The following is a 26,137-nucleotide window of genomic DNA, read 5'->3' on the forward strand; positions in this document are numbered from 1 at the left end:
AATTTGTTCCTACACATGTGAAAACATTTTGGTCTTGTCATTGATTTTCACAATAAAATGACAGACATATACACTGTGTGACTGCTGATGTTTCCTTGTTTTTGTCTTATGATTTTTTTGTAACATTAAGACTAATATCTGTGTTTGCTAAATTATGACTATGAAACAAATGTTGTTATTTATGTACAAAACAGCCAGTAAACGAAAGCTGCATTTAAGTTGGGAGGAAATTGGCTTTATGAACCTGTATTTAGATGTAAGATTAGCTAGAATTACAAAAAAAAGCTTTTTTTTGTAGACTGTTGTACAGTACAACGCAAACACACGACAAGTGCCTAAGGTTTGGAGAGATTGAGAGTAAAGCTGTTTTTGCAGCTTGAGTGCAGGTCAAAAATCCAAATAGAGATCCAAAATTTTCGCACTGTTATAGAAAACTAGGACAACCTAAAGCATCTAAAGGTCCCCGCTCAGAAAAGGGTGAAGTTTAGGCCAAAGGTCAAAAAGCAATAGTGGCAGAGAGATCAGGTGAAAAAGGGTTCAGGTCAGTCATGGAAGGTACAGGTTATAGTTTGAGGTGAAGGAGATGTCAAACGGTGTGAGCTAACAGAAAACTGAGATTGAGAGTAAAGCTGTTTTTGCAGCTTGAAGCTTTATTACCCCTCACCAAATGCCTTTTTGCTGGAGGTTTCTTCCTGTTAAAAGGGAGTTCTTCTTCACTACTGCCTCCAAGTGTTTGCGCAGGGGTTTTTGCTAATGTGATTGATGGGTTATTCTCTCCATTATTGTGGGATCTTTACCTTACAATAAGAAACACATTGAGACGATTGTTGTTGTGAATTGAGGGAAACATGAGTGTCTGTAACACGCTGTGCGAAATCCAGTATTTTTCAAGGTATTTCATTATGCAGAAGGATCTTTACCGTACAATATACAGCACTCTTAAAATGTGCACTCATATGATTAGGATGAAATTGTTGCTGTTTCTTATCATCTGTGATTTGGTGTGGAATAATTAAGTCTGTGTTTTTTAATAGAACTGTAAGAGTATTCTAAAAATAGTAAAAACAATTCACCTTTTGATGATAATGGCTGTTATAAAATTTTACCCTGAAGAGGGACTTCTTACCTTTAGTTTCTGAGGAATGCTGTCATGCAGGGGTACAAGGTGAAAAAGCTAAAAGCTTTCCTTCTTAACAGTTTAGTTGCTAAAATTAGCTTGCTAACCCAGCAGACTATTCTCCACAGAGCAGAGGAAGAGTAGCTGAACAGCCAGGGAGTCAGACAGCTGAGATCATACTTAAACTGATAATTAATTTGCTCCATGTCTCATTGCCACCCATTCCCAAGGGACCGTGCATCTGCGCTCGTTAAATGGGCTGTTCGTGGCTGTTAGCCAGTGTTGAAGCCAAAACATTACTGGTGGAGCTGTTTATTACTTTCAGCGTTTGACATTTGGTGAATGATATTCATCCAATGCGGGGACCGTCTGTGGTTTTAGCACAGGGACGCGTGCTCTGCAGGGAAATAGATAATGAGCGCTTTTGTCCAGGCCATTGATCAACACTAAACAGCACAGCCCAGATAAATGTTGCTGTCTGTGTTGTGTGGAACAAAAAGACAATTTTCTATCCTGCATTCATTTCAATAACAATTCCCCTTCACCAGCCCACTGGAACAGCCCCACAGGCATAATTGGGATAATTTGTCTTAAAAGTTGAGGGTTTATTGAGACAAGCACTGCTTGCTACGCTGAAATGAGTCTTGGATCCTTCTCAGCTTGTTCTACAAGGAGCACAGATTTGAACATATTCCTGCCAGATTTCAGGCTTGTGACGTTCTTTCTCAAGCAAACACAAAAACAGACTGTTGTACAGTACAACGCAAACACACGACAAGTGCCTAAGGTTTGGAGAGATTGAGAGTAAAGCTGTTTTTGCAGCTTGAGTGCAGGTCAAAAATCCAAATAGAGATCCAAAATTTTCGCACTGTTATAGAAAACTAGGACAACCTAAAGCATCTAAAGGTCCCCGCTAAGAAAAGGGTGAAGTTTAGGCCAAAGGTCAAAAAGCAATAGTGGCAGAGAGATCAGGTGAAAAAGGGTTCAGGTCAGTCATGGAAGGTACAAGTTATAGTTTGAGGTGAAGGAGATGTCAAACGGTGTGAGCTAACAGAAAACTGGCATCAATGTTACAGGGTGACGGATGTGCAAATCTGGTTCAAAGAGAAGACTAATTGATCTTGTAACGGACTGGAAACTGACACATAGGCTACGTTCAAACCCTATGTGACCCATATCCAGTCATGGTATGACGGTGTGAATAGCACAAATCCAATATTTTCAAATCCGATCTGGGTCACTTTCGTATGTGGTACTGAATCAGATACATATCTGATGTTTTAGAAAGCGACTGCTGTTTGAACCGTCATGTCGCATTAAATCCGTCTTTTACGTCACTGACACAAGACAGACGCCAATTATCAGCGCCGGAGAAGACATCGCGAACACTTGCTGGCCATCCAGTGAAACTGTTTGGAAGACAACGTTGGAGAAACGTGAACATTTTATTTGTACTGTATAATCTGCAGATTCTGACAGAAATCTGCAACTATCTTTTGAAGCACCGCTCCTCTCTAAAACAGCAATAAGGATAATTATTAGGCCATATGTAAATAACAAAATAACTTAAAGCAAAATTGGGAAACGTAAAGTCCGAAACAAGTCTTTATATTAAGGGCCATCAGTCAAACAATACTGTTTGCTCTGGGTCTAAACAGAGCGCGTTGTGTGTGACGTCTTCTTTTGCGCATGCGGGCCGCTTTGAGGGTTCACACTAGAGCGCGTTTGCTGTCACATTTTATTTGTAGTGTGAACAAGCAGACAAAAAAAATCGGAATTGCGCATTAAGACTTGCAGTGTGAACGTAGCGATAGACATCTTGAGATAATCGGACTCATTAATGCTATTCAACTATTTAGTTGGGGAAATAATTTCAGCACTGTGCAAAAATACTTGGGAATTCACAACATTTCAATGAGTATCATTATTTTTTTTAACTTAACGGAATTAAGTAGGGGAAAAAAATATGCATATTAGATACTGGCAATTGCATAATTTTCTCCTACATTTAAATCTGGATTCTTTGACACTGTTGGTTATACTTAGTTTCAAAGTAGAATAATAGGGACAGTCCACAAATTACTTGTAGTTTAGAAATTGGAAATTGTGACTTTAAAAAAAAAAAAGTAACTATCTAGCAAACATTGTTGAACCCTTTCCTGGGTTGAACAATGGATGATTGCAGTTGACATGTTTCCATGTAGATTAGAGGTCGGGTCAAACCATCTTTCAGAACATGAGGAATACGGATCTGATTATTGCAAAGAAGGACTTAATTTAATTTGACTTAATTTTGACAAAACCCTGTTTTAAGAAACCTCTACATTTAAATGCAATTTTAGTCTTGCATGGTGAACTTAATACATTGGACTCTCACAGTTAACCCTCCCTGTCCATGATGTCAGCATCCGAGTCAGTTTAGTAAGTGATGAATTTTGAAGCATGAGATTGCGGATTGCGGAAGTCTATTTCTTCTCCTTCTATCAGGGAATTTTTAAAAAATATGTTTGCTTTGTTTTATTCATGAACATAATCTTTTGCTTTCTAGAAAGTCTAAGACTTTGACGTTGAAGATGTACCTCAAACTGATGTCATGGAAACTAACTTTACTGAACTTTGACTTTATACTGAATTTGAAACTATTTTTCTACAATGACTATAAGTCAAGAAAAGACCACCAGTCTATAGATATTCGACATCGCAATGTTGAATGATATTATGGGGTATTGTGTGTAGAATTTTGGAGTGAAAAACGAATTTAATCAATTTTGGAAAAAGGCTGTAACGTGACAGCATGTGGAACAAGTGAATTCTCTGAGTTCTTTCTGTTTCTGATTTCTAAATTTAATATTTTAAACTTGGAAAGCTTGCTTCTCTAACTTCTAATAATGGTGAAGCCATTTCATTCAAAGGATAATGCTTAAGATTTGACCCCCACAATCCAGGTAATGTGCACAATCCTTTAGGTTTTGGTTTGCTTTGAGTTCACTTGGATTTTTGCTGTGTTAAAACAAACATGGGCAAAAGCTACAAGTTTACAAAGTCATCAACTGATTCGGACCAGAGTAAACGAACTATAGGTGTGAAAAATGCTCTTAATAATGCTGGACACTTGGAAAGTGAACCTGCTGTTTGTTGTTTGTAGTTTGCTGTTTACCTCAGTGATTCACCTGGCTCCTATGCATATCGCAACACTGGTTCTATTTGATGTGGGGTGGGTTTTATATTTCATCAGCTTCTGCCAGAGTCCAAGATGGTCTGTGCAGGGCTTTTAGCCTTGGGAATCTTACTGGACACAGCACACGGGCAATCAGCGCATCAGGAGATCTGAGAAATAAAAGCAAGAGGAGAGCTGGAAGAGCTAAAGATTTATTGAGTGGCTGAGGGAAAGAGGAGAGCGGAGAAAGCAAAAGATCAAAGACGTGCGGAAAGTGGGGAGAGGAGGGGGTAGCTGTGGGAAATACCCCGCAAACTTGTGAGGCAGGAAATGTGAATATGGCATCTGGTTCGTCCAGAAATCCACCTGGTGGGGCAGGTTGACTCTACCAGTAGCTGCCGCTCAGTCGGCGCGAGCTGCTGCACTAGCAGATGCTGCAGAGTCTGAGAAAGGCGCACTAATTACCTCTGAGGTTTGTTTGCGGTGTGCCGAGGGCCTTCGGCTGATGAGAAAGGCATACTAGGACAAGATCAGAGCAAGGCAAAACAGATTATGTGTGTGCCAAGGCAGAGGAAACTAGTTGTACACTTAAGAAGGACTTACTTGAAAATGTGTCATTTATTTGGTTTGCTGTCACAGAGAGAGGACTTTTTACTTTTCAGACATACGCAGGACTGTCAGATTAATGTGAGGTTTGGAGGTTGAAATATAACGTAAACACTGTTATTAAGAAAGTTTATTTGCCAAATAAGAGTGCCATGTGTGGGAGTGTTTTTCATTTCCACGACCTTCTCTTGCAAGAGTGGACCAACAGGCGCAAATCTCTGTTGCAGTAAGAGCTATCAAGGTCTTTATATCCAAACCCATTACGTGTACCTTATGAAAGTCATCACAGGAAATTAAATTACAGCTCAATGAAGGTGCAGGTCCCTGCACGCACAAATGGTCAGAGTCTGCACTGTGAATGTAGTTTCAGTAACAGGCTGAACAACCTAGTCATCCGTACACCCACGCTTGCGTGTGGGTGTCGAAAAGTAGAAAAAAACCCAGTCATTATGGAGAGGTGAAAAGATCTCCAGCTCCATTGCTGTTTCTCCAAATGTTCCTGCTGCCTGCTCGGTTTGTTTTTTTCATTTTTTTTTAAACAGCAACAGCAACACAACGAGCCCTTTTGATTTGTTTGCCTTGACAAGTGCCTTCACATTTCACAGGTTTCTCTGGTTGTCAATTGTGGAGTTCCTGTTTGCTTAACATTAATTAAGTCACACAAACGGTCTAAGGTCTAATTGTTGTGCCAACCACATCTATGTCTTATTGCATAAAATACATCTTGGAGTCAGATGTTGCCAATGCATTAACTATGTCATCCTCATTATCTTATGTAGGTCTAGCTATGTAGCAACAGCGTATCTTTTCTCTGTGCTTCGAGTGTGGCTTAATATACCCCCATGTCTTTTATCCGGCATCCGGCTTCCTGCCTGATGGAATGTAATTGGCCTCGGGAGAGAGCGCACTGTAGGATGAAGTGATGATCACTAAGATTTAGAATAAGCAGAGCGGGCATTTCCTGGTCTTATGTGTGATTTCAGGAGGGGTGGCTGTCCCTTCCGGAGAACATTGAGCCTTGCATACACCTTTAAGACAGACACTTCAATGCATGGGCTTGGGGAATTCGAATCTGACAGGCGCCAGCTTCATTTCCTTTCTCTTTGCCAGTCAAGCAGACATTATGTTGTAGCAAATGAGAAAGGGCAGGTAAACTATAAGCTGGATTTATGATGTTGATTATTGCAAAGGTCATCAGTCAAAAGCCTAAGTATGGTCACTGTAATTGACATAGCAAAGGCTATATAAGATTTAAAGCAGGCAGGATAGAGTTTTGCTGATATCACTACACTTTGTTTTTTATTGAATTAAAAACTACAAACCAGACTGATGAAAAGTCACACTTGTCTTAAGCTCTGTTAGTCAAAACAATATATTCAACAGCATAATTTAATGCTAAGACCTTTATAGCCTATAAAGGTTCCTGCCCTCAGTCTAGCTCCAGTAAAACCCAGCATACCTTGCTTTCATCCAAAGAAATTAAAAGCCTCTGCTAACTCGCCTCTAGTAACAGTGGCAGTTGTGTTGATGATTAAGTTGTGAAAATATCTCTGAGTTGCTGTCTGGCAGCTACATAATTTGGCTAGCTGTCAGTGCCTCATGCTAATGCTAAACTTTTAATAGAAGACAAGCAGATAGCAAGAAGCAAGTATTTCATTTTCATTTCAGAGTCTTATTAATTCACTTGATTGAAAATGGACTATCAACCTCCACTCACTTGCCACTAGTAATGGTTGGCTGAGCAGATCAGTTGTTTGCCAGTAGCACGGTTTGGCTTACTATCTGAGCCCAATGCTATTGTAAATTGCTATTTTCATTGATTATCACAGGAGATGATAGAATAGAGAGCTGCTGCATTGCTGCTTCACGTCTCACTAACTACAGTGACTCTTTTCTTTTTGGTTTTTCAAAAACATTTTTTAATGGGTGTCAAATATGTGGTCCAGATAATATGTGGGGACGGGAAATAGTCCACTAAAATGTCTAGTTTGACCCACTGGACGGCTTGACAATTGCAGTGAAGTCACGTGGGCTATGCTGTTTCAGGTTTGTTAAAATTATTGCTGTGGCCCAGGTGAATAGTTATAAACTGGTTTTTTTTGTTTTTTTGTTTTTTTTTTAAACATCTAGTTTTTCTGTTTTACAGTTTATTATGTGATTGTTTTACTGGTTTGGCCCATTTGAAGGTGTGGCCCATATGATGAAATGTGTTTCACAGTGACTGACAGTTTAACTACAAGTTAACATGGTGAACTCCCAGCACTCGCTTGCTTATTAGTCTGTTACTAATTAGGACTACTTATTGTTTCGTGATGTAACAATATTACGGTTACAGTAATATTACAATACTAAAGTTCATGAAGGGTAGTGTTTGTTGATAACTTAGCATTGTACCTCCTTGTCTAACTATATTTGAATATCAGTTCTCAGAAACTAAGATACCAGCAGTCAAAATGCAAACTTCAAGCCTTCAGAGTGTCTCATGCTTAAAGCAGGGCGATATGACCAAAAATATTTATCACGATATACATTTGAAAATTTGCGATAACGATATAACTGACAATATAATTGACACTAGACAAAATACTTTACACCTCCACAACTTTATTAGTGCAAAAAAACCCAAAAACAACCATCAATGTATTTTCACTTAAACAAGCAGCTTTTTTAAGTGCATTAAAGTTATATAAAAAATTAACAGTGCAAATGCAAATTCCTTGCTGACAGTTTAACCAAAGGGCATTTCCAGTGGAAATTGGCAGACATATCCTCAGCATAACCATGTATAATATCCACAAAACTTAAAAAGAGGTTATACACACACAATACGGTAATATTATGTTGAAGCACAGTACGTATCACTCCGCGAGGCTCCTGCCTACGGTAGCCGTAATGCTCCGACAATCCATCAAGCAGTGCGGATTCGTAGCTTAGCAAAGTCGTACTGAAACATTTGACAAATTTTCGATTGCCATGTACCACATAAAATCATTTCGAGGTCAGTAAACACAAGCTGACTTCATACATAAGGCACACGGGATTATAAGGGGCACTGTCGATTTTCAGAAAAATCAAAGGATTGATTTTAAGTGTGCCGTATTTTCCAAAAAACACGGTAATAACGACGGGCCCGCTAGCATGCTCTACCAAAAATATCTGACGGTTGTGTATCTGACGGATGAAAGCCAAACCAATTCCACACCACTGAAGTTGCAGCATTTTTACAAACCAATTCTGGTTCATCCGTTTCATTCAATGACCCGCTTTCGCTCTTCTCATTCTGAGTCGCCGCCATGTGCGTATGTAAACAAAGGCACTGCGCTTGCGCGTTTTACCCATATTCTATCGCGATATTTCATTTTCTTATCGTTGCCCAACATTACACCGGTATTACCGTGAACGGTATGATATAGCCCAGCCCTACTCATGCTAATGCTGTCTGAGCTCATCCAGTTATCAGTTGTCTATTTTGTTTTTTATTAGCTCACTATTGATTAACACAGCTTGCTATTTGTTAGCCAGAATTATTTACAATTTTATCTCTTTAGTTTTGTATGATTCGATTACATGACTTGGAAAGTTGTGTTTTTAATAGCTTGTTTTTTTTTTCAGCTTGTTAATGAAGGCATGAATAAAGCCTAATTTCTAAAATGCCATTCTAAAGGGTAGAAGTCCATTGTGGGACTCAGTGAAGGGGATGTGACAGTCAATCAGAAGCTTTATGGACAAATATAGTATGTGCGGGAGGTCAGTGAAGAAGAAGGTGTTCCCTTTGACTGGAGCCTAATGATTTATGGTTGGGCTAATCAATATAGTGGTCGGAAAATACTAGACTTTAACAGATACATGAGTGCTAGCATAATTGTCTTCCAATTAATGTTTTTAATAAAATAAAGTGTTACAAAAATAAAGAATAAAGTTTTATTTAATTCTTGGTTTTGATATATTAAAAATAATGCCAGTCCTGGTTGTGGTGCATGTAGCATTTTATTATTTAGAGATCTGCTGGTGCTCTAATTTTGAAAGTTCAGATACTGCCAGATGGGTAGCCTTGGCCCTGTCGTGCGTTGTGTCTCCCCTTCTAGTCATTGACGGCCCTCTGTGGTGTCCATCAATGATCTACTAGCTAATTTTTCAGAATCTTGTGGTTGGACAGTCCAAGTGCAAAGTCGTGGACTGCAGCTTGCTGGATGCGCTCTGGAGATCGTCTGCGAGCTGATATCTGGTGGAAAACAGGTTCACGTCCTACTACATATAGCCCAGGTGACTACACACACAGACAAAATGCAAAATACAAGAAAATGTAAAAGTTTGCACATTTTCAGCACTGTGACGCTTCTTAAGCTACAAAAAGAAGAAAGTTTCTCAAATCATTCCTTCATGTGTCCTTTTTTCTTTCTTTTTATGCATAGATTATTTAGACTGAACCAGGAGATAACAAGCTAATGTTTATATCCTGTCTATTCAGGCCTAACATGTAATGCCTAATCTCTGGCAGATAATAACTGGTTTTGCCCTTGAGTGCTGCCTTCTTTAACCACATCTGTTATTTAAGCATACAGCAAACTTGTAGGACCCTGTTTAGTAAAACAAAAGAAAAAGCTAAATTACGATGCTGGGAAGGGCAGAAATGGATCAAATAGTGTCTAAAATAACAGATTCCATTGAATTGTTCATCAATTTAAGAGAAACAATTTGCTAGACCCCAATAAATAAAGCAAGAACAATCTGTACGCAGGTACATTATGTGGCGCAGAGTCATAATGGCTGTTCATAAGGGAGAAAAATGTTTGTACATTATTTGTTCTCCGTCGTTCTTCCCTTTGTCCTTCCCCTCTTTTTTTGTTATGAGGCAATGCATCATACGATATTAGACAGTGAGGAAATTATCCTATAAATTGCAGGGCAAAATTGTCATTTAGAGGAAAAAGTCCAATTCAATCACCTCCCTGTGTTTGAGCTAGAGACAGCGCTATTTTTACCATTCTATGGCAGTTGAAGGAGGAGGGGGATAGGAACTCGCTGAGGGATTCCCCCGCACTGCAGTGGTACGGTGCCTCAGGGCCGTCCCCCAGGGGAGCTCGAAAAAAATACATCAAATGGACTCAAATTGCTTTACCATACGGGGGTTCATATGGAGTACACAGTGATTACATATCATGCCAACGTTTTTCCTCTCGTGCACCAAAATGGGAAGTTAAGTCAGGGGAAAATCTTGAGTAATTTATTTTTCAATGGGGAAGTCTGACACTTTCGATAAGTGTCAGATGGAACAATGATCCGTCTTCTCTTTTTCAGTTTATTAGCATGTTTGTTTTTTCCTTTTGTTCTATTGTGGTGCACTCTGTGATGTGCTAATTGGAGCATATGCAAGTGACTGTAAGTGACATGTGACAAACAGCATATTTCCTAGATGCTATAAAAGTTCAGATGCTAGTGCTGTAGAGAGAGAGAGAGAGAGCAAGAAAGACAGATTACGCTGAATCTGGGTCATTTCACAGCCAAAATGTTGCTTATCTGAATTCTCACACAGCCTGAATTGGGAGTGATTATCCAGTCGAGCTAATTGAATAATTGAGGCTCGTTGGAAATCATTTCCACTGGTCACTGTCATTATCTCTGTGGAAAACATACGCGAATAATCAAACAACAGTGGTAAAGCACGGCATTGTGGGAATTGAAGTGTCGTGAGACATGCCAATAATTCATAATCTGTAGTCCCAGTACAAAATATAAAAAAAATCACATTTAAAAAAAACAGAAAATATTGTCCCAGAGCAGGTAACGCAAAGCTGTATTCATCCTCATATGATATTCATTTTGATTGTCTCCATGCAAGATTGATGAGGATCCCTTGTTTGCACAGGCTACACGATGGATGTGAATCATTCATGTCTTACGAGGTGCTCACTGGGCTGCCCACCTGCTGACACTCCGCCAGGAGATAGAAACCTCATGCATGATACTACTCCCAGGGAGGGGGGGAGGAGATAGGGCGTCATTTACTGGGAGTAAAGTTACGGCGGTAATGGAGCAGACGGAGGGGGACCGTCTATGGTACTGATTCATACAGCAAATTTAATTTCCACCACCTGCTGGGATCAGGCTGTGTAGACTACTTTAATGGGACTTTGACTGATAACACTTATTGCCCTCTATGTCACAAATTCCTAAAAAATGACAGGAATTTATTTTCCTGTCATTTAAAGAACTGAAAAAGGATTAAATGCAAATATAGCAGCATAGCACTGACAGCATATTTAACTGCCAGTGCTGTGTGCGTCTCTGGAATAAGAGAAAGTAGTCACAGATACCGACATCATGTTTCTGAGACCCTGTTGTCACCTCCTCCTCGTGCCACCATCAGTTCCGAGAACAAAGGAGGAGCATTTTAGTGGTAGATCATCTAAATGGCTGTAACGGCATCAAATGGCAACTTCTGGAGGCCAAAGAAATCAAGCTAAAGTGAAAGTGTTTAAAACTGGAGAAAAATGCAGTTTTAGCTTCTATGTATAGTTCGCTCTTTTGTAAGAACTGGACCACTGGTGATTTGTTTTATATGATGTATTTGGGGACTGGTAAGGCTTAAAATTAGAGGCTTGGCTGCTTTGAAATGTCTCCTGGTATTCAGTGTAAAATGGCACAGTCCAGATTATAAAGAGTATTTACTATAATTTTTTTTAAGGTTCTGTTCTTTAGTGTGTTCGATTTAACTGAGAAAAATACTACTAACCACTTATAGGCAGGGTTGTGGCTTTGTTCCAGTTTACAGACCTGCTATAATTTCAGGTATAATTTCAGAAATTATAAGACTTTAGAGTTCAGTTCCATTATGTGTTAACATGTGAAGACTTTGTCATGCTTTTGAAATCTACAAATCTAAATTGCTTAGTGAAAGATGCCTTTTACACAGTTGTTTAGCAGTTCCAAAATTAGGGAGCTGATTTAAAGCAACTTATTTTTGCAGTCATTGCTTTTATATGACTGTTGCTTGATCTTCAATCTGGAATACAGACTTCAAGCAAACATAAAATGTGCTGCATTTTAAAAAGGCGTCTTTGTTCTCCTTACTCCTATTACACTGGTGGGCGTTGATGTTAAACATGGAACTTGGGCTTCAGACTTTTCTAGGCTTTCAGTTTGCACTGGTTTCTTCTGCTCATGGCTGATACCAGTGAGAGACGCTATGGTCATCTCAGGCACACAGCTCTGGCTGTGAGCACAGGTGCCCCATGCACCCACTGTTCTTATGTTTGAACCAATCAGGAGAAAGCTAGCTTAATGGAGAGGAAGGGGAAATAAAACAGCTTGCTTCAGGCAGAGGATAAACTGAAGGGCTTCACCACAGATCAGTATGAGATCAACAAGGATTATTTTGAACTGTGAAACAGCAAAGCTACACTAGTATAGTCCAATGATACAAATGCGAAATTGTGAATGAGCATACCAGAGCTCCCTCACAGACGCTAGAAAGAATGTGGCGGTAAACATACACAAAGATTAATCCTTTTTTAACAATATTTCTGCATGATAAATAAGTAAAGAAATTCTGAGATCTGTTCCAACTTTTGATACAGTAATATTTTAAAGATATAAGTACCATACTTTAAACAGAATCACCGAATCCTGTGCTTGGCAATGGCTTGTTTTAAAGATGGTAATACCGCAAAAAGTCATTGCTACCTGATTATGCCGCATAATTTGTAAAAACCATCATATGGCAATATTGAGAGGAGAGACTACCAAAGAGGCCTTGGTTCCACCACTATACATTTATGGCTCAGAGCCATCGAGCTTTCCTTGTCATGCTGTGGGCCCAATCTGTATCCTGTGCTGACTAAGCCCTTCACTTTTACATCTCTGTGCTCTAACCAAACCTGGAAACCATATTTACTGACTGTGAAGAGCAAGTGAAAAGAAAGCAATTATTTAACACAAAGTCAGTCGCCTCAATTTGCATAAATGTATGATCCCCCCCTCGTCATGAAAATGCAAAACCTCGAGCATTTTGTATGCATTAGTAACACAGTGTTTCAGGCGCTTGCAAAGAGACAAACAACTACTTGGGTTATGTAACAGTTCTGTCACACATGAACATTTTGGAAAGCTGTGCTCATCACACTGGACGGTTATAATCATGTTTTGTTTTTTTGGTTTTTTTGGGGGGGGGGGGTTGGTTCTTGTTGTTGCCATTCGGTAAACCTGAAAACTGCAGCACCACACGGACATGTGTGCCTCTACCAGTGCCAGATTGGTGCTGGCTGGTTTCATTACAACGTCACAGCAGGTAAAGAGGGAAGATCATGGCATTGCCCCGAGAAAGAGAGAGTGAGAGAGACCGAGAGAAAGGGGGGAGAGGTGCAGAAACACAGAAATAGAGGAGAGGGACTGTTAGCTTGGTTAAGTGGATTATGTGATGTGGAGGGAGGGAGGGGCTCTGTCCTCTATCGTTGCTGCTGCTTCTGCACTGGTCAAATACGGCTCGAATCAAAGCAAAACAAAAGTATTTACTTACACAACAGTATTTAAATGTTGGATTTTCGCAGGGCTATGAGTGTACCCATGGCTGGGCTTTAAGTACTTCTTGCCAGTAATTGTTTGACTTGTGTGCCAGATGGTGAGCTTTATACAGAAAGACACAAGAGCTACTATTACATAAACACTTCAGTATATGCAAATGCTGCAAAACGTAGTCACAGAGTGAGATTTCGTTTGAGTTTGTGGCTTTTTTTTTTTCAGAGAACAGAGAACTGTTTTTCGTTTGTTTGTTTTTTTAACATAATTACTCATAAACTTGAGAAACAATGTGTATTTATTGAACATGCACTTAATGCTGATTTATATTATATGAAATAAATAATTTCCCAGTATTTATCCAGACAAAGACATTTATGTTAGCAACTTTTTTAAGGCTGTCCGTAGCTAGCCTACCTTGCACTTTAGGCTAATTAGCAAAAAACGGCAGCATGCTAGCACATTAATCTTGACAGTGCTATAAATGCTAATGCTGGATACTTGGTTCACCATATTGGTGTACTGGCATTAGAGCAGGGCGATATGACCAAAAATATTTATCACGATATACATTTCAAAATTTGCAATAACGATAAAACTGACGATATAATTGACACTAGACAAAATACTTTACAACTCCACAACTTTATTAGTACAAAAAAAAAAATCCCATCAATGTATTTTCACTTAAACAAGCAGCTTTTTTAAGTGCATTAAAGTTATATAAAAGATTATCAGTGCAAATGCAAATTCCTTGCTGACAGTTTAACCAAAGGGCATTTCCAGTGGAAATTGGCAGACATATCCTCAGCATAACCATGTATAATATAGAATAGAATAGAATAGAATAGAATTCAACTTTATTGTCATTGCACATGCACAGGTACAGGGCAACGAAATGCAGTTTGCATCCATCCAGAAGTGCTTTAGTGATATAGATATATTACAATAAATAATAGCAATAATATAGATATGTGAGTATATTACAGAAATGGGTCTATTATGGAATGTTATAATGTACACGGTGTGAAGTATGTTGTGAATATTCTATAACTATAAGTATGTACAGGCTGTAGTGAGCACAAGCTATGTACAGGCTATGAACAGGATATAAATATGAAAAACTATACAGAATATGAAATAAATAACTTTACAGAAATCTGAGATATACAGCTATACAGAAATGGGAACTGTGCAAGTTGTAAACAATTGTAGGGTTAAAAATTATCGTATGTACAGAATGATTATTACAGAGCTATACAGTAGTGCAGTTATGATAAGTGAGATATAATTTCTACAGAGGCTATATAAAGTGCTGGTGGTTGTGAGTGGTGGTTCAGTCCATGTTATTATTGTGTGTTTGAGGGTACAGTTGTCCATTGTGGGTGTGTGTATGTTCAGTCCATGTTTTAACGTGGGTCAGATGTCAGGAGGCAGAGTTCAGGAGTCTGACAGCTGTGGGGAAGAAGCTGTTCTGGTACCTGGTGGTCTTAGTCCGGAGGCTCCTGTAGCGCCTCCCAGAGGGCAGGAGGGTGAGGAGTCCATGTGATGGGTGACTGGGGTCTCTGATGATTTTCCCAGCCCTTTTCAGACACCGCTTCCTGTAGATGTCTTTTATGGCAGGAAGTGGTGCTCCGGCGATGCGCTGGGCAGTTTTCACGACCCTCTGCAACGCCTTCCGGTCCGAGGCAGAGCAGTTCCCGTACCAGACTGTTATACAGTTGGTCAGGATGCTCTCGATGGTGCAATGATAGAAGTTCACCAGGATGTCTGAGGACAGGTGGTTCTTCCTCAGAGTCCTCAAGAAGAAGAGGCGCTGGTGAGCCTTCTTGACCAGCTTGGAGCAGTTGGTCGTCCAGGTGAGATCCTCGGAGATGTGGACTCCCAGGAACTTGAAGCTGCTCACACGCTCCACAGCCGTCCCCTTAATGTGGATAGGTGGATGTGGGTCAGCATTCCTCCTGTAGTCCACGATGAGCTCCTTGGTCTTCTCGGTGTTAAGCAGCAGGTTGTTTGTGTCGCACCACTCAGCCAGACGATCCACCTCCTCCCTGTAGGCAGCCTCATCGTTGTCACTGATGAGGCCAATCACCGTGGTATCATCTGCAAACTTAATGATGGTGTTGGAACCATCAGCCGGTCTGCAGTCGTGGGTGAAGAGGGAGTAGAGGAAAGGGCTCATCACACAGCCTTGTGGTACACCGGTGTTCATTGTGATGGTAGATGAGCAGTGGTTATCCAGCCGGACATGTTGGGGGCGGTTGGTCAGGAAGTCCAGTAACCAATTGCAGATGAGGGAACTGATGCCCAGGTCTGTCAGTTTCCTGATGAGTTGTGAGGGGTGGATTGTATTGAACGCTGAACTGAAGTCTATAAACAGCATTCTGGCGTAGGTGTTGTTGTTGTCCAGGTGTGAGAGGACAGAGTGCAGTGCGATGGAGACTGCATCCTCTGTGCTCCTGTTCTGGCGGTATGCGAATTGGTGGGGGTCCAGGGTGGGGGGGAGACAGGATTTGAAGTGTGCTAGGACCAGCTGCTCTAAGCACTTAGTGATGATGGGGGTGAGTGCTACTGGGCGGTAGTCGTTGAGGCTTGATGGGTTGGAGTTTTTGGGTATCGGGACGATGGAGGTGGATTTGAAGCAGGCCGGTACCACAGCGTGGGCCAAGGACAGATTGAATATGTCTGTGAGCACTCCTGCAAGCTCCCCAGAACACGCTCTGAGAACACGCCCGGGGATGCCATCAGGACCTGCAGCCTTGTGGACATTGATCCTGCTCAGCACCGCTCCTACATCGGTGGGGGAGAGAGTCAGAGGTTGGTGGTCTGGCGTCACGTCTGCTTTGGTTGTGGTTGTGGGGTTCCCTCGCTCAAAACGAGCATAAAAATTGTTGAGCTCGTTGAGGAAGGAGACATCAGAGGATGCGGGGGAGGGTTTGGTGGTCCTGTAGTCTGTGATGGTCTGGAGTCCTTGCCACATGCGTCGGGGGTTGGAGTTGGAGAAGTGTTCTTCTACCTTCCTTTTGTAATGGTGTTTGGCTTTTTTGATGCCCTTCTTTAGATTAGCCCTGGCTGTGCTGTAGGCGTGTAATATCCACAAAACTTAAGCGGTTATACACACACAATACGGTAATATTATGTTGAAGCACAGTACGTATCACTCCGCGAGGTGCCTGCCTACGGTAGCCGTAATGCTCCGACAATCCATCAAGCGGTGCGGCTTCGTAGCTTAGCAAAGTCGAACTGAAACATTTGACAGATTTTCGAGCACCGTGTACGACATAAAATCGTTTCGAGGTCAGTAAACACAAGCTGACTTCATACATAAGGCACACGGGATCATAAGGGGCACTGTCGATTTTCAGAAAAATCAAAGGATAGGGAGGAGTAAAATATAATCACTGTACCACCAAAATCTAGTGATCATGCCAGACTGTGTATGCTGAAACAAACACAAACTTAGATTGTATTTGATTGAACAAGTATGCATTATAAATTCATCTTATTTGTAAGACAGAGTATGTGATATATTTTAACAGCAAACTTGATCTACTAATATAGTTAAAGAACTTCAAAAACTTTGCATACTGCAGTGCAACCCTAGAGATAAAGTTCTTTTTGATTGCATTTGGGTAGTTGCAAAATGCCTGTTAGACTAACAAATAAGCACTGACCTTAGAGGATAGAACAATAAAGTGTTACTTAAAGCATGTGTTTCCATTTCCTTCGCCTATGGAGAATAACAGAAGAGCTGCATTCAACTAAAGCGCGTTGAGAGAAAACAGCCACTGGAACAGAGATGACAATAATTCACTGTGTTTTAACAGCCTAAGTGTCACCCCATTGGAATTTAATGAAAGGGAACGTATGTTTAAAAAGCTTCTGGGCTGTTGTTATAGGTCAACTTGGAGGTTTTGTGAATCACTGTGCCTATATGAGGAATGCTCAACCACGGGAGAAAAATTAGTTGAAGATCAGGTGAAATTTTCTTTGATTTTTTTTCAATAAAGCTGCAGCTACATGAGTCAGCCTTCCCACACACTGTTGTACAATGGCACATTACTGTGTTGGTTACTGTACTGCAAAAGACAGGGCAAAGGCACTTGAGAGAATTTGGCTAGAGTGTGTGTGTGAACCAGTTGGCCCACACTCCTTCAAAAGCTGTTCATGTTGCTTTTTAATGTCTGCTGTTTCCTGTGAAAGAAAACCTGAAGTGATTGCCTGTATAACATGTAACAATAAGCTGTACCCACCTTTTATTGTGTTTTTTCTCTTTCTATCCACAGGACTACACATTGACTATGTATTTCCAGCAGTATTGGAGGGACAAGCGCCTGGCCTATGTGGGAATCCCTCTCAACCTGACACTTGACAACAGGGTTGCTGACCAGCTCTGGGTCCCCGACACCTACTTTCTCAATGACAAGAAGTCTTTCGTCCATGGAGTCACAGTCAAAAACCGCATGATCCGCCTGCATCCAGATGGGACTGTCCTCTATGGACTCAGGTGTGTTCTGCTTGTCACCGCATTATCTTCGCAGGTCTTCTTCTTAATGAGACAGTGGGACTTTTGACTGGGCTACATGTTAGCATTCTCAGGATTCCATGTTGTACATTATCTTATGACTCAGTCACACTAGAGTAAAAGTAGGACGGCAACCTCCTTGCAACTACAAAAAAAAATGGTGGTTTATTTTGCCAAAATTTCCTTGTTGCAACTCAAAATGGTTCTCAGTAGTTTGTATGGACCCACATGCTTGTATGCATACCAGACAATGTTGGGCATGTTTCTAATAAGATGATGGATGATGTTCTGGGAGATCTCCAACCAGATCTGGACCAGGGCTCACTGAGTTCCTGGACAATCTGAGGTGCATTTTAGCAGTGTTGGATGGACTAAAACATAATGCCACAGAGTTGTTCCATTGAATTTAGGTTGTATGAACATGAGAGTCAGTGGTAATCTTGAGTCCCTGCCTACTCTCACCATTGTTGTGCACCCGGAGTAACCCAGGACCCACTGCACAGGCACAGGGTCTAACAGTCGGTCCAAGGGTTTCATCCTGATACCTAATTGCAGTCAGAGTGTTGTGACATCAGCCTGGTGTTCAGGTTGAAACTGCTCTCATTGATGACAATTGGCCAGAATCTGCCAATTATACTATTCTATGGCAAATGCCAATCAGGCACCACAGTGCTGGGCAGTGAGAATAAGGCCCACTAAAGGACGTTGGTCCCTCGGGCCACCTTCATGAAGTCTGTTTCTGATTGCTTAGTCAGCGATATTAACACCAGTGGCCTGCTGAAGGTCATTTTTTAGGGTTCTAGAACTGCTCATCCTGTCCATCTTTGCACAAAGAAGAAGATACCAGTCCGGGTGATGGGTTAAGGACCTTCTACAGCCATGTCCAGCTCCAGAGTAACTGCCTGTTTTATGAAATCTCCAGTCTCCTCCTGAGACTGTGCTTTGAGACATAGTAAGTCTTCTGACAACGACAAGTAATGATGTGCCATCCTCCAGGAGTTGGACTACCTGTGCAAACTCTGTAGGGTCCAGGTATCGCCTCATGCTACCAGCAGAGAGACTGACCTTAGCTAAATGCAAAACTAATGAAAAAACAGTCAGAAAAGATAAGGAGCGGAAAAATGTCAGTGGCTGTAAAACCATTCCGGTGTTCAGGGTTGTCTCATTGTTGCCCCTTTGGTGCACCTGTTGTTAATTTAATCAACGGCAGTACAGTTGTAACTAATTAACAACCCCCTCTGCTTCTTAACTGACCAGATCGATATTCCAGAAGTTTAACTGAGTTGATGTTATGAATAAAAAAGGGCTCCTTCTAGTTTTGTTAGCAGTGGATATTCCCCTTACGCACCCGCCTCAGTTTCTCGCTCTAACAACAATGTCATTTTCCTGTTGTTATCAAATCCACAGCTTATGCAAACTTGATCCCACTTGACTTGCTATATAGCTAAAGTTTCATATAGCTTAATCTTTGGTGCCATTAAGTGTCGTTGAGGCCCCAAACAATTAAAAACATATCAGAGAACCACGCTGTTGCACTGCATGACACCTGCCTTGATTACCATAGATGTGCACTGCAGTTTATTTTGAATCCCACATACATCATTATGCTGCAGTAAACACTCAGAAGAACACCAAGTGTGTATTAATCCTCCACTTAAAAATAGTCCCTTGCAAATACTACTATTTTAGAGTTTAAGGAGAATATTGAGGTTTTTGTATATATAATTTAAAAATTCTACTAATTTTTTGTGACACATACTTTCATCAAAAGTAGGGCTTAGCGTTTCAAAGACAAAGTTAAGCAGTCTAAAAGTAATACAATACACTCGAAAGCATTGTTGATTTTGGTCATTTTATTTCATAGAGGAAAATACAGAGTGACAGCAACCTTATCCTTCAAAATAATTTTTCTTAAAATGAGCCTCTATATTTAGATAAATGAAATGATGAAAAGTTCCTATGATTATATATAGTCAGAAAAATAATAACAAAAGAACTGCATAAGGCAGGTTTATTAAAAATCCCAAATCCAAAAATAGAGAAGACCTGAGAACAAGACTGAGAAGAGAGCACAACCTGACAAGCGGAGAAAAGGGTAATAAGGAACAGGTGAACGTAATCAGACCCTACCAAGGGAAAGAACAAATGATAGTGCAATCACAGAAAATCACATGGGTTCTAACCTTCAAAATAAAACAATAAGTAAACTGAATCAAAATCAAACTCACAAAGTCAACAGTAACCATGAAAGCTGTTCTGGACAATTCTGGGCCCTGCAAATAAGCAACACTTATCACGCAAAAAGCAACAAAAGGATGATCAGGGTCAAGAATATTCCCTAATGTTTTTCAGAGCCAAGTTAATTCTTTGTGTTCAAAGCCTTGTTTTGGCACAGTCCTGCAGCAGCTGAGAGGATTTTGTGTCATGCTGAAGGGCATGTCAGTGTTAGCATTTTTATTATTTTATTTTTAAAGAGGGCTGCCGTTAGAGTTCATCTACGGCAAGAAGTGCGGACAGGTTAGACATGATCCACAATGCAAAGTTCAGCCTTCAGCTATTGTTTGATGTTTGTTTCATAAAGCCCTTGTTTTGAATTTCCATTGATCTTTTCGACAAGCAGGTTCAGAAGAGCTAGTGTGACCTGTTATTATGGATGCAAGCTTTGAATTATTAGAGCAAAGCAAAAACATGTGTGTGTCTGTGTGTGTGTGCACTTGCACACTTGCATTTGCATGTGTCAGTGTTCATACTTTATAGTCAAGCAGCTATGCTTGATTATGCAAGTGGAGTTCATAGCATTTAGCCCTGTGGACTACTTATAGACCTCTCAGTGCTTTAAGAGATCAAAAGGAGAGGGAGACGTGTGACGTGGTGTTTGTGATATGAACTGTTACATAAATGAATGCCAGATAGAGCTGAGTGATATGTTGAATGCAGATTTTTATCGTGGTTTCAAGGCAGCCACTCTGTATTTGTGTGTTTGCTGTTTATTAGGGAAAGCAGCAAAAAATACAATTTTAAGCTCTCAAAAGCAGTTTGTATTTACATTGTAAGTTGCATTTTGCCACAATGCTGTTTGTCATTTTTGCAAATATGGTCTATTAATTGCATTTTACAGAAACTGTCTGTAATTTAAAGAAAGATTAAATGAAAGGTAAAAAATGTGCAACTACCAGTTGTTTAAAACCAATCACACACTCAGCCCTCCTGATAGCAGCTTGTGGTGCCCCAAATGCAGAATACAGATTCGTATTGTACTACAGTCAAAACCTGGAACAGTTTTGGTAAAATGATAAAAACGGAACTGTACAATTTCGGGCTTTAGTTTCACAGGATCCCATTCACTCTGACACAAGATACAGTCAAAGAGTTATTCACTTTTCAGAAGATCTTTTCTACAAGTTAATGTTAGCTTCCTTACTAAAGTCTTTGGGATACTGTAGTAGTAAGATAATAGGCTAGCAATTGAATTTGCATTGAATACAGACTACTCGAGGGCACAAGAGTACTGTTAGCCTAACATTATTTGTTACTCAAATAGATGGTATTAAGGATTGACCCAGTTATACCTTGAAGTTATAAACTGGTTTCTGAAGTATCATTTTGAAACCTTGAAATGAGGGTTCTGTTGTTGCTGTCTTGGTTTAAAAAATCCAGTGTGACAAGGAGGGGCAGGTCTGACCATGATACCGAACACTCAGAGTACCAGGGATAATCCTGCTGTTTGAAACACAGCGTGATTGAGATTTAAATACAGATTTAATGTTTTATTCTGTATGACCCAAAATGAGTGAATGAGCCCATAACTTCCTAATGAAAGTGTTTACATAGGTCAGCAGTGATCTGGTAAAGTTCTGCATTGGTTTATTTTTCCAACCCAAAAGCTATACCAATGTCTTATAGCTTGTATGACTTCTCCTGTACCTTTACATGAATTTTTGATGGGGTTAAATTGTGCATTGAGTCTTTGTTGGCTGAATTTAGCTGCATGTGTTAGTTTGTCCAGCTGAAGCAACAGTTTCCTTGCGGCTGTTCACATGCTACTGTAGAGTCTTTTGAAAATTTGGTCAAATCAGCAATTGGACTCTCTTTTGCTCAATACAAGCCCACAGCTCAGACTAGCTAGTTAGCTAGCTAGGTAGTTAGCTGTATGCCAAATAAAAAGAGATACTTCAACAGTTTTTGTGTTTTTGATAAATGCAGTAATGAATAATAAATAAGTAAAAAGCCGTAACACAGGCATTTGGTTATTTCAGAATGGACTTCATGTCACTGGGTTATATTAGCTAACATTTTTTTTTTTTGATTAAACGCCTTCGACTCCAATGTCCCCAAATCCATGGATTTTCAATATGTTCTAATTTAAAAACTGTTACTTTAATGATTTAATGTAAATCAACTAATTTTTTTAACTGCTAATCAATACAGTGTAGGTAGTTTTTTTTTCTTGTTGTTACCATAATGAAATGAAGAGATAAGGTAGCAGAGAAGCTTCAGTGATATTGATAATCTGTGTCATGTATTGGAAAATGTGTTGGAAGTCCATATAATCTATAATATGTGTGGTAATGCTTACTGTTAATGTTACTGTTGAAGACCTCTTATTATGTTGCTGTAATTTTTGCTGCATAATAATATCACATAATGGAGCCTCATCTCAGTCTTTGCTCAGTGAATACATCCAGTGGCTAACTGCCAAGCAGCCAGCTTTTAATCAGGCCAGACTTAGCCTAAATCATTTTGAATTTGCATTTCACTTTGCTGCTTTTTTTAACTGTCTGATTATCAGTCGTTTGAGCTCGCACATCTGATAAACAAAAGGCACAGATACCTCCTCATGACCCAGTTCAGTTGAACAGGGAAGGATGCATTTCCTTAATATCATTTTTATTTTTACAAATTTTTACTTGATCGCAGGATGGAGGGATGGACAGTTTTGGTGAAAGGGGAGCACAAAATGTTTCAAAAGCAAACATGTTCGTTGCTTGTCTTGTATGATCTATAGTCTAATTAGGTATACAGTTACACAGTCAGCATTTTAACTAGGAGGTGGTGCTATAATCTTATTTTAAGATGACAATGCGAGTAGTCTCCAGTAATATGAAACCAGCTGAGGGACAGGTTGAAAAGGCAAATGGACATTTGGTTTCCTTTAAAGATGATAGGTGCTTTCACCTTAATGCTGTAATCTAATTGTATTCCCGCAGTCCCTTATTCTGTTAGGTAACTGCTTTACCTGCATTGCTATTTTTAAAACACCTCAAATCCCTTACATCTTCACTCTCCTTCTGATCCGTCTTTCAGAACAATTTTAGTAAATCACATGTGTTAACTAAAATATACCCTCTCCCCCCATGCCTTCTTTTTCAGGATAACTACAACAGCAGCATGTATGATGGATCTCAGGAGGTATCCTCTGGATGAACAGAACTGCACTCTGGAGATAGAGAGCTGTGAGTAGACAGGCCTAATACCTTGTGGGCTTGACAGATCAACAGCGACGCACAGGCAGAGTGTCTCATGTGTGAAATGTTACAGATGCATGAAAGAATGTGCAACCTGAGGTACAGCAGCGGTTGTGTGTGTGTTTCTCTTCTGTGTTCTGTAGCCTTTCTTTTAAATCTGTACCAGATGGATGAGGGTAGTATATATGACTATGACAAATACTTAGCAAATTTCATTCAATATTATACTTCTATAAAGATTTTGGAAAGTTTAAAAGACCAATCTAGTGCAGTTATTTAGTTAGAAGTCATGCTTTCTTTTGCAAATGTTTGCACCTTATTTAACCTCGTAAAGATCCACTAGGTTGCCATGTGCTACTTAGGGTAGGAATAGTTTCAGACTCAATTCTACCTCTATAAATGGAATTTTCACCTATTTTACAAATGTAAATCTTATAACAGAAGTACTGTAAGGTTAAAATGCATGTAGGAAAGTAGTTTTGAAAAGTAACAGCGTCAAGTTTCTGAAACCTGCTGCTAAAATTCAACCCTAACACAACTCCTTAGTAGTTCGTCAGTAACCTGGTGGGTGTAATGAAGTAACATTGATGACAAAATAACAATTACTTTTGGAGACTATAAAAGAAAACCTCAAAAAAAAGGAGTCTGTGCAAGACTTTACCCTCTGTCATGCATTTTCCTCTGGTTGCTTGCTGGTTCTATTGTAGCAAATATAATATTGAACATACGTCTACATAATCTGTGTCAATTATGCAGAACAACACAGGGGTTATTGTTCTAACCTAACCAATGTAAGTCTAGTATTCGCTCTATTTTTTAGCTCTTTTAGGCCATTGGCCTATTTAATAGGTACACCTAGCCAGTTTCAGGCTGAACCCTATTTTGCCTTCAGAGCTGCCTTTCTTGTGGCACAAATTCAGCAAAGTCCTGGAAACATTCCATATTGACATGATAGTGCAAAACACTTAGCCCTCAGTCGATGTTTTCTCTTTTTCGGATCATTCATCACTGTGTAGAAAAATCTCAGCAGTTTCTGAAGTACTGAGATCAGTCGGTGAGACACCAACAGCCGTGTAAAATTCAAAGTCACTTAAATTAATCTCTCTTCTTCAATCTGTGCTCACAATCAGCTCAGCTCTTGACTATGTCTACATGCCTAAATGTGTTGAGTTGCTGTCATGCGATTGGCCGATTGGATATATTTTGTTAACAATCAGTTTACTTATCCATTTCAGGGTCCAGTGTGCCGGAGCCTATCCAGCCTATATAGGGCGAGCATGTAGAGATGGAGGGAAATTCACACTCACATTCACACCTACAGCCAATTAGGAATCACCAACTGACTTAGAGTAACAAGGTTAGGTTAGATTAGGTTATATGTGGCCATTTAGCTGCTAAATGCTGCAAATGACTTTGGCCCTGTTCTGTTTTGTGCTGATAGCGAGCAGGCCATCGTGGCTTTAAACAGGGCTGATAAGAAACAGTGACACGAAACCGTGATGGCGTGGGCCAAAACAATGAGCTGAAAGACACAAAAGGGCTCGTTACAGACAGGGCATCCCATCTCTCTGTAGGGTGTGTTATTACGAATAACTGGGATGCCATTACACGTGTTATGTTGATATAAAAATATTGATTCAAGCAGATTTAAGTTAGACATTTCACATATTTATTTGTGAGAACTCCTCAGCGTTTGAATGCTGTATCACTTAGCAGCAGTGAGTGTCTCTGCTCGTCCTTTACAGACATCCTCAGGGCACCACTTGGTTTCATGTCAGCCTTCTGATTGGGCACTGATTTACACCTGGCATGCCAACAATACGGCAGGATAGGATTAGGCTTATCAGGAACACATAGAGTTTAAGGCTAGTTAGAGCCAATGTCTCGGCACATTGTAGATGTTTGTATTTATATTGTTTTTGGTATCATCCCCACAAAAATACTAAAGCAAGATCTGCTAATGGCACTGGACATGTCTATTTTATAATTCTTCTGACATTTTCCAAACCCCAAGTAAAGCTATTAAGAAAAGCGCCTGGTACTTGGAAACAACTTCAAAAGTGTTTTTTTATTTCCTTCCCAAATAACAGCCCAGTTGGATGATCAGCAACACTGCATGTCTTGGTCTCCAGTGATGGTTAGACAGATGGTTACACCTTGGTGTGCATGTGTGTGTGTCTGCGCACTTCTTCTTCTACAGATGGCTACACCACAGACGACATCGAGTTCTACTGGAAGGGAGGCGAGTCGGCTGTGACGGGGGTGACACGGATCGAGTTGCCTCAGTTCTCCATTGTCGATTACAAGCTGGTGTCCAAGAACGTAGTCTTTTCCACAGGTAAATGCTTCATCAGCTGGATTACCTCTGGGAATAATGCACGGTGAGGCTAACTAGGGGATGTGACATTTTAGATCATATTGTCCATTTCATGCACTGGCCTGTTTCCGGGAGCTGATTATTCCATCAGTTTCTGCAGCAAACATGCCAAAATGTCTGTTGATCTTATATCAACAGATATAATATATATATTGGTGCTTTTAATTGGATTGAAATGAGGAAATGCGCCGTCTTTGAAGTATCCCTCATGCAGCAGTAGGCAACGCGAGCTTGTTGGAATGGTGCTTAAGTGGGACATGTGGTAAATTAGAAAGTATATCATGCCCACTTCTGGCAGTTCTTGACCCAGAGAGGTGAAGTTTAATGGATGTAATGGTTCAGTTATTGTGCTATCAGTAGGAAATGTAGCTGAAGA

General features: G+C 40.2%; 1 protein-coding gene across 4 annotated transcripts in view; it reads left to right on the plus strand.

Moving 5' to 3' along the window:
• Positions 1-26,137, plus strand: part of LOC120746322 (gamma-aminobutyric acid receptor subunit beta-3-like) — a 56,517-nt gene that overhangs the window by 5,980 nt on the left and 24,400 nt on the right. For 3 of the 4 annotated variants that reach the window (XR_005698823.1, XM_040051766.1, XM_040051768.1), the window contains exons 4-6: positions 17,681-17,901; positions 23,290-23,372; positions 25,585-25,722. Coding sequence is in view for 3 of the 4 variants with exons in the window: in XM_040051766.1 (XP_039907700.1) it covers positions 17,681-17,901; positions 23,290-23,372; positions 25,585-25,722 (442 nt within the window). In the remaining variant the exon portion in view is untranslated. Of the gene's footprint in view, positions 1-7,123; positions 7,129-17,680; positions 17,902-23,289; positions 23,373-25,584; positions 25,723-26,137 lie in introns of those variants that run through there. The other variant, XM_040051769.1, reaches the window with a different exon arrangement.

The sequence above is a fragment of the Simochromis diagramma genome, unplaced genomic scaffold, assembly GCF_900408965.1.
Source record: "Simochromis diagramma unplaced genomic scaffold, fSimDia1.1 OVJJ01000107.1, whole genome shotgun sequence".
NCBI classification, from domain to species: domain Eukaryota; kingdom Metazoa; phylum Chordata; class Actinopteri; order Cichliformes; family Cichlidae; genus Simochromis; species Simochromis diagramma.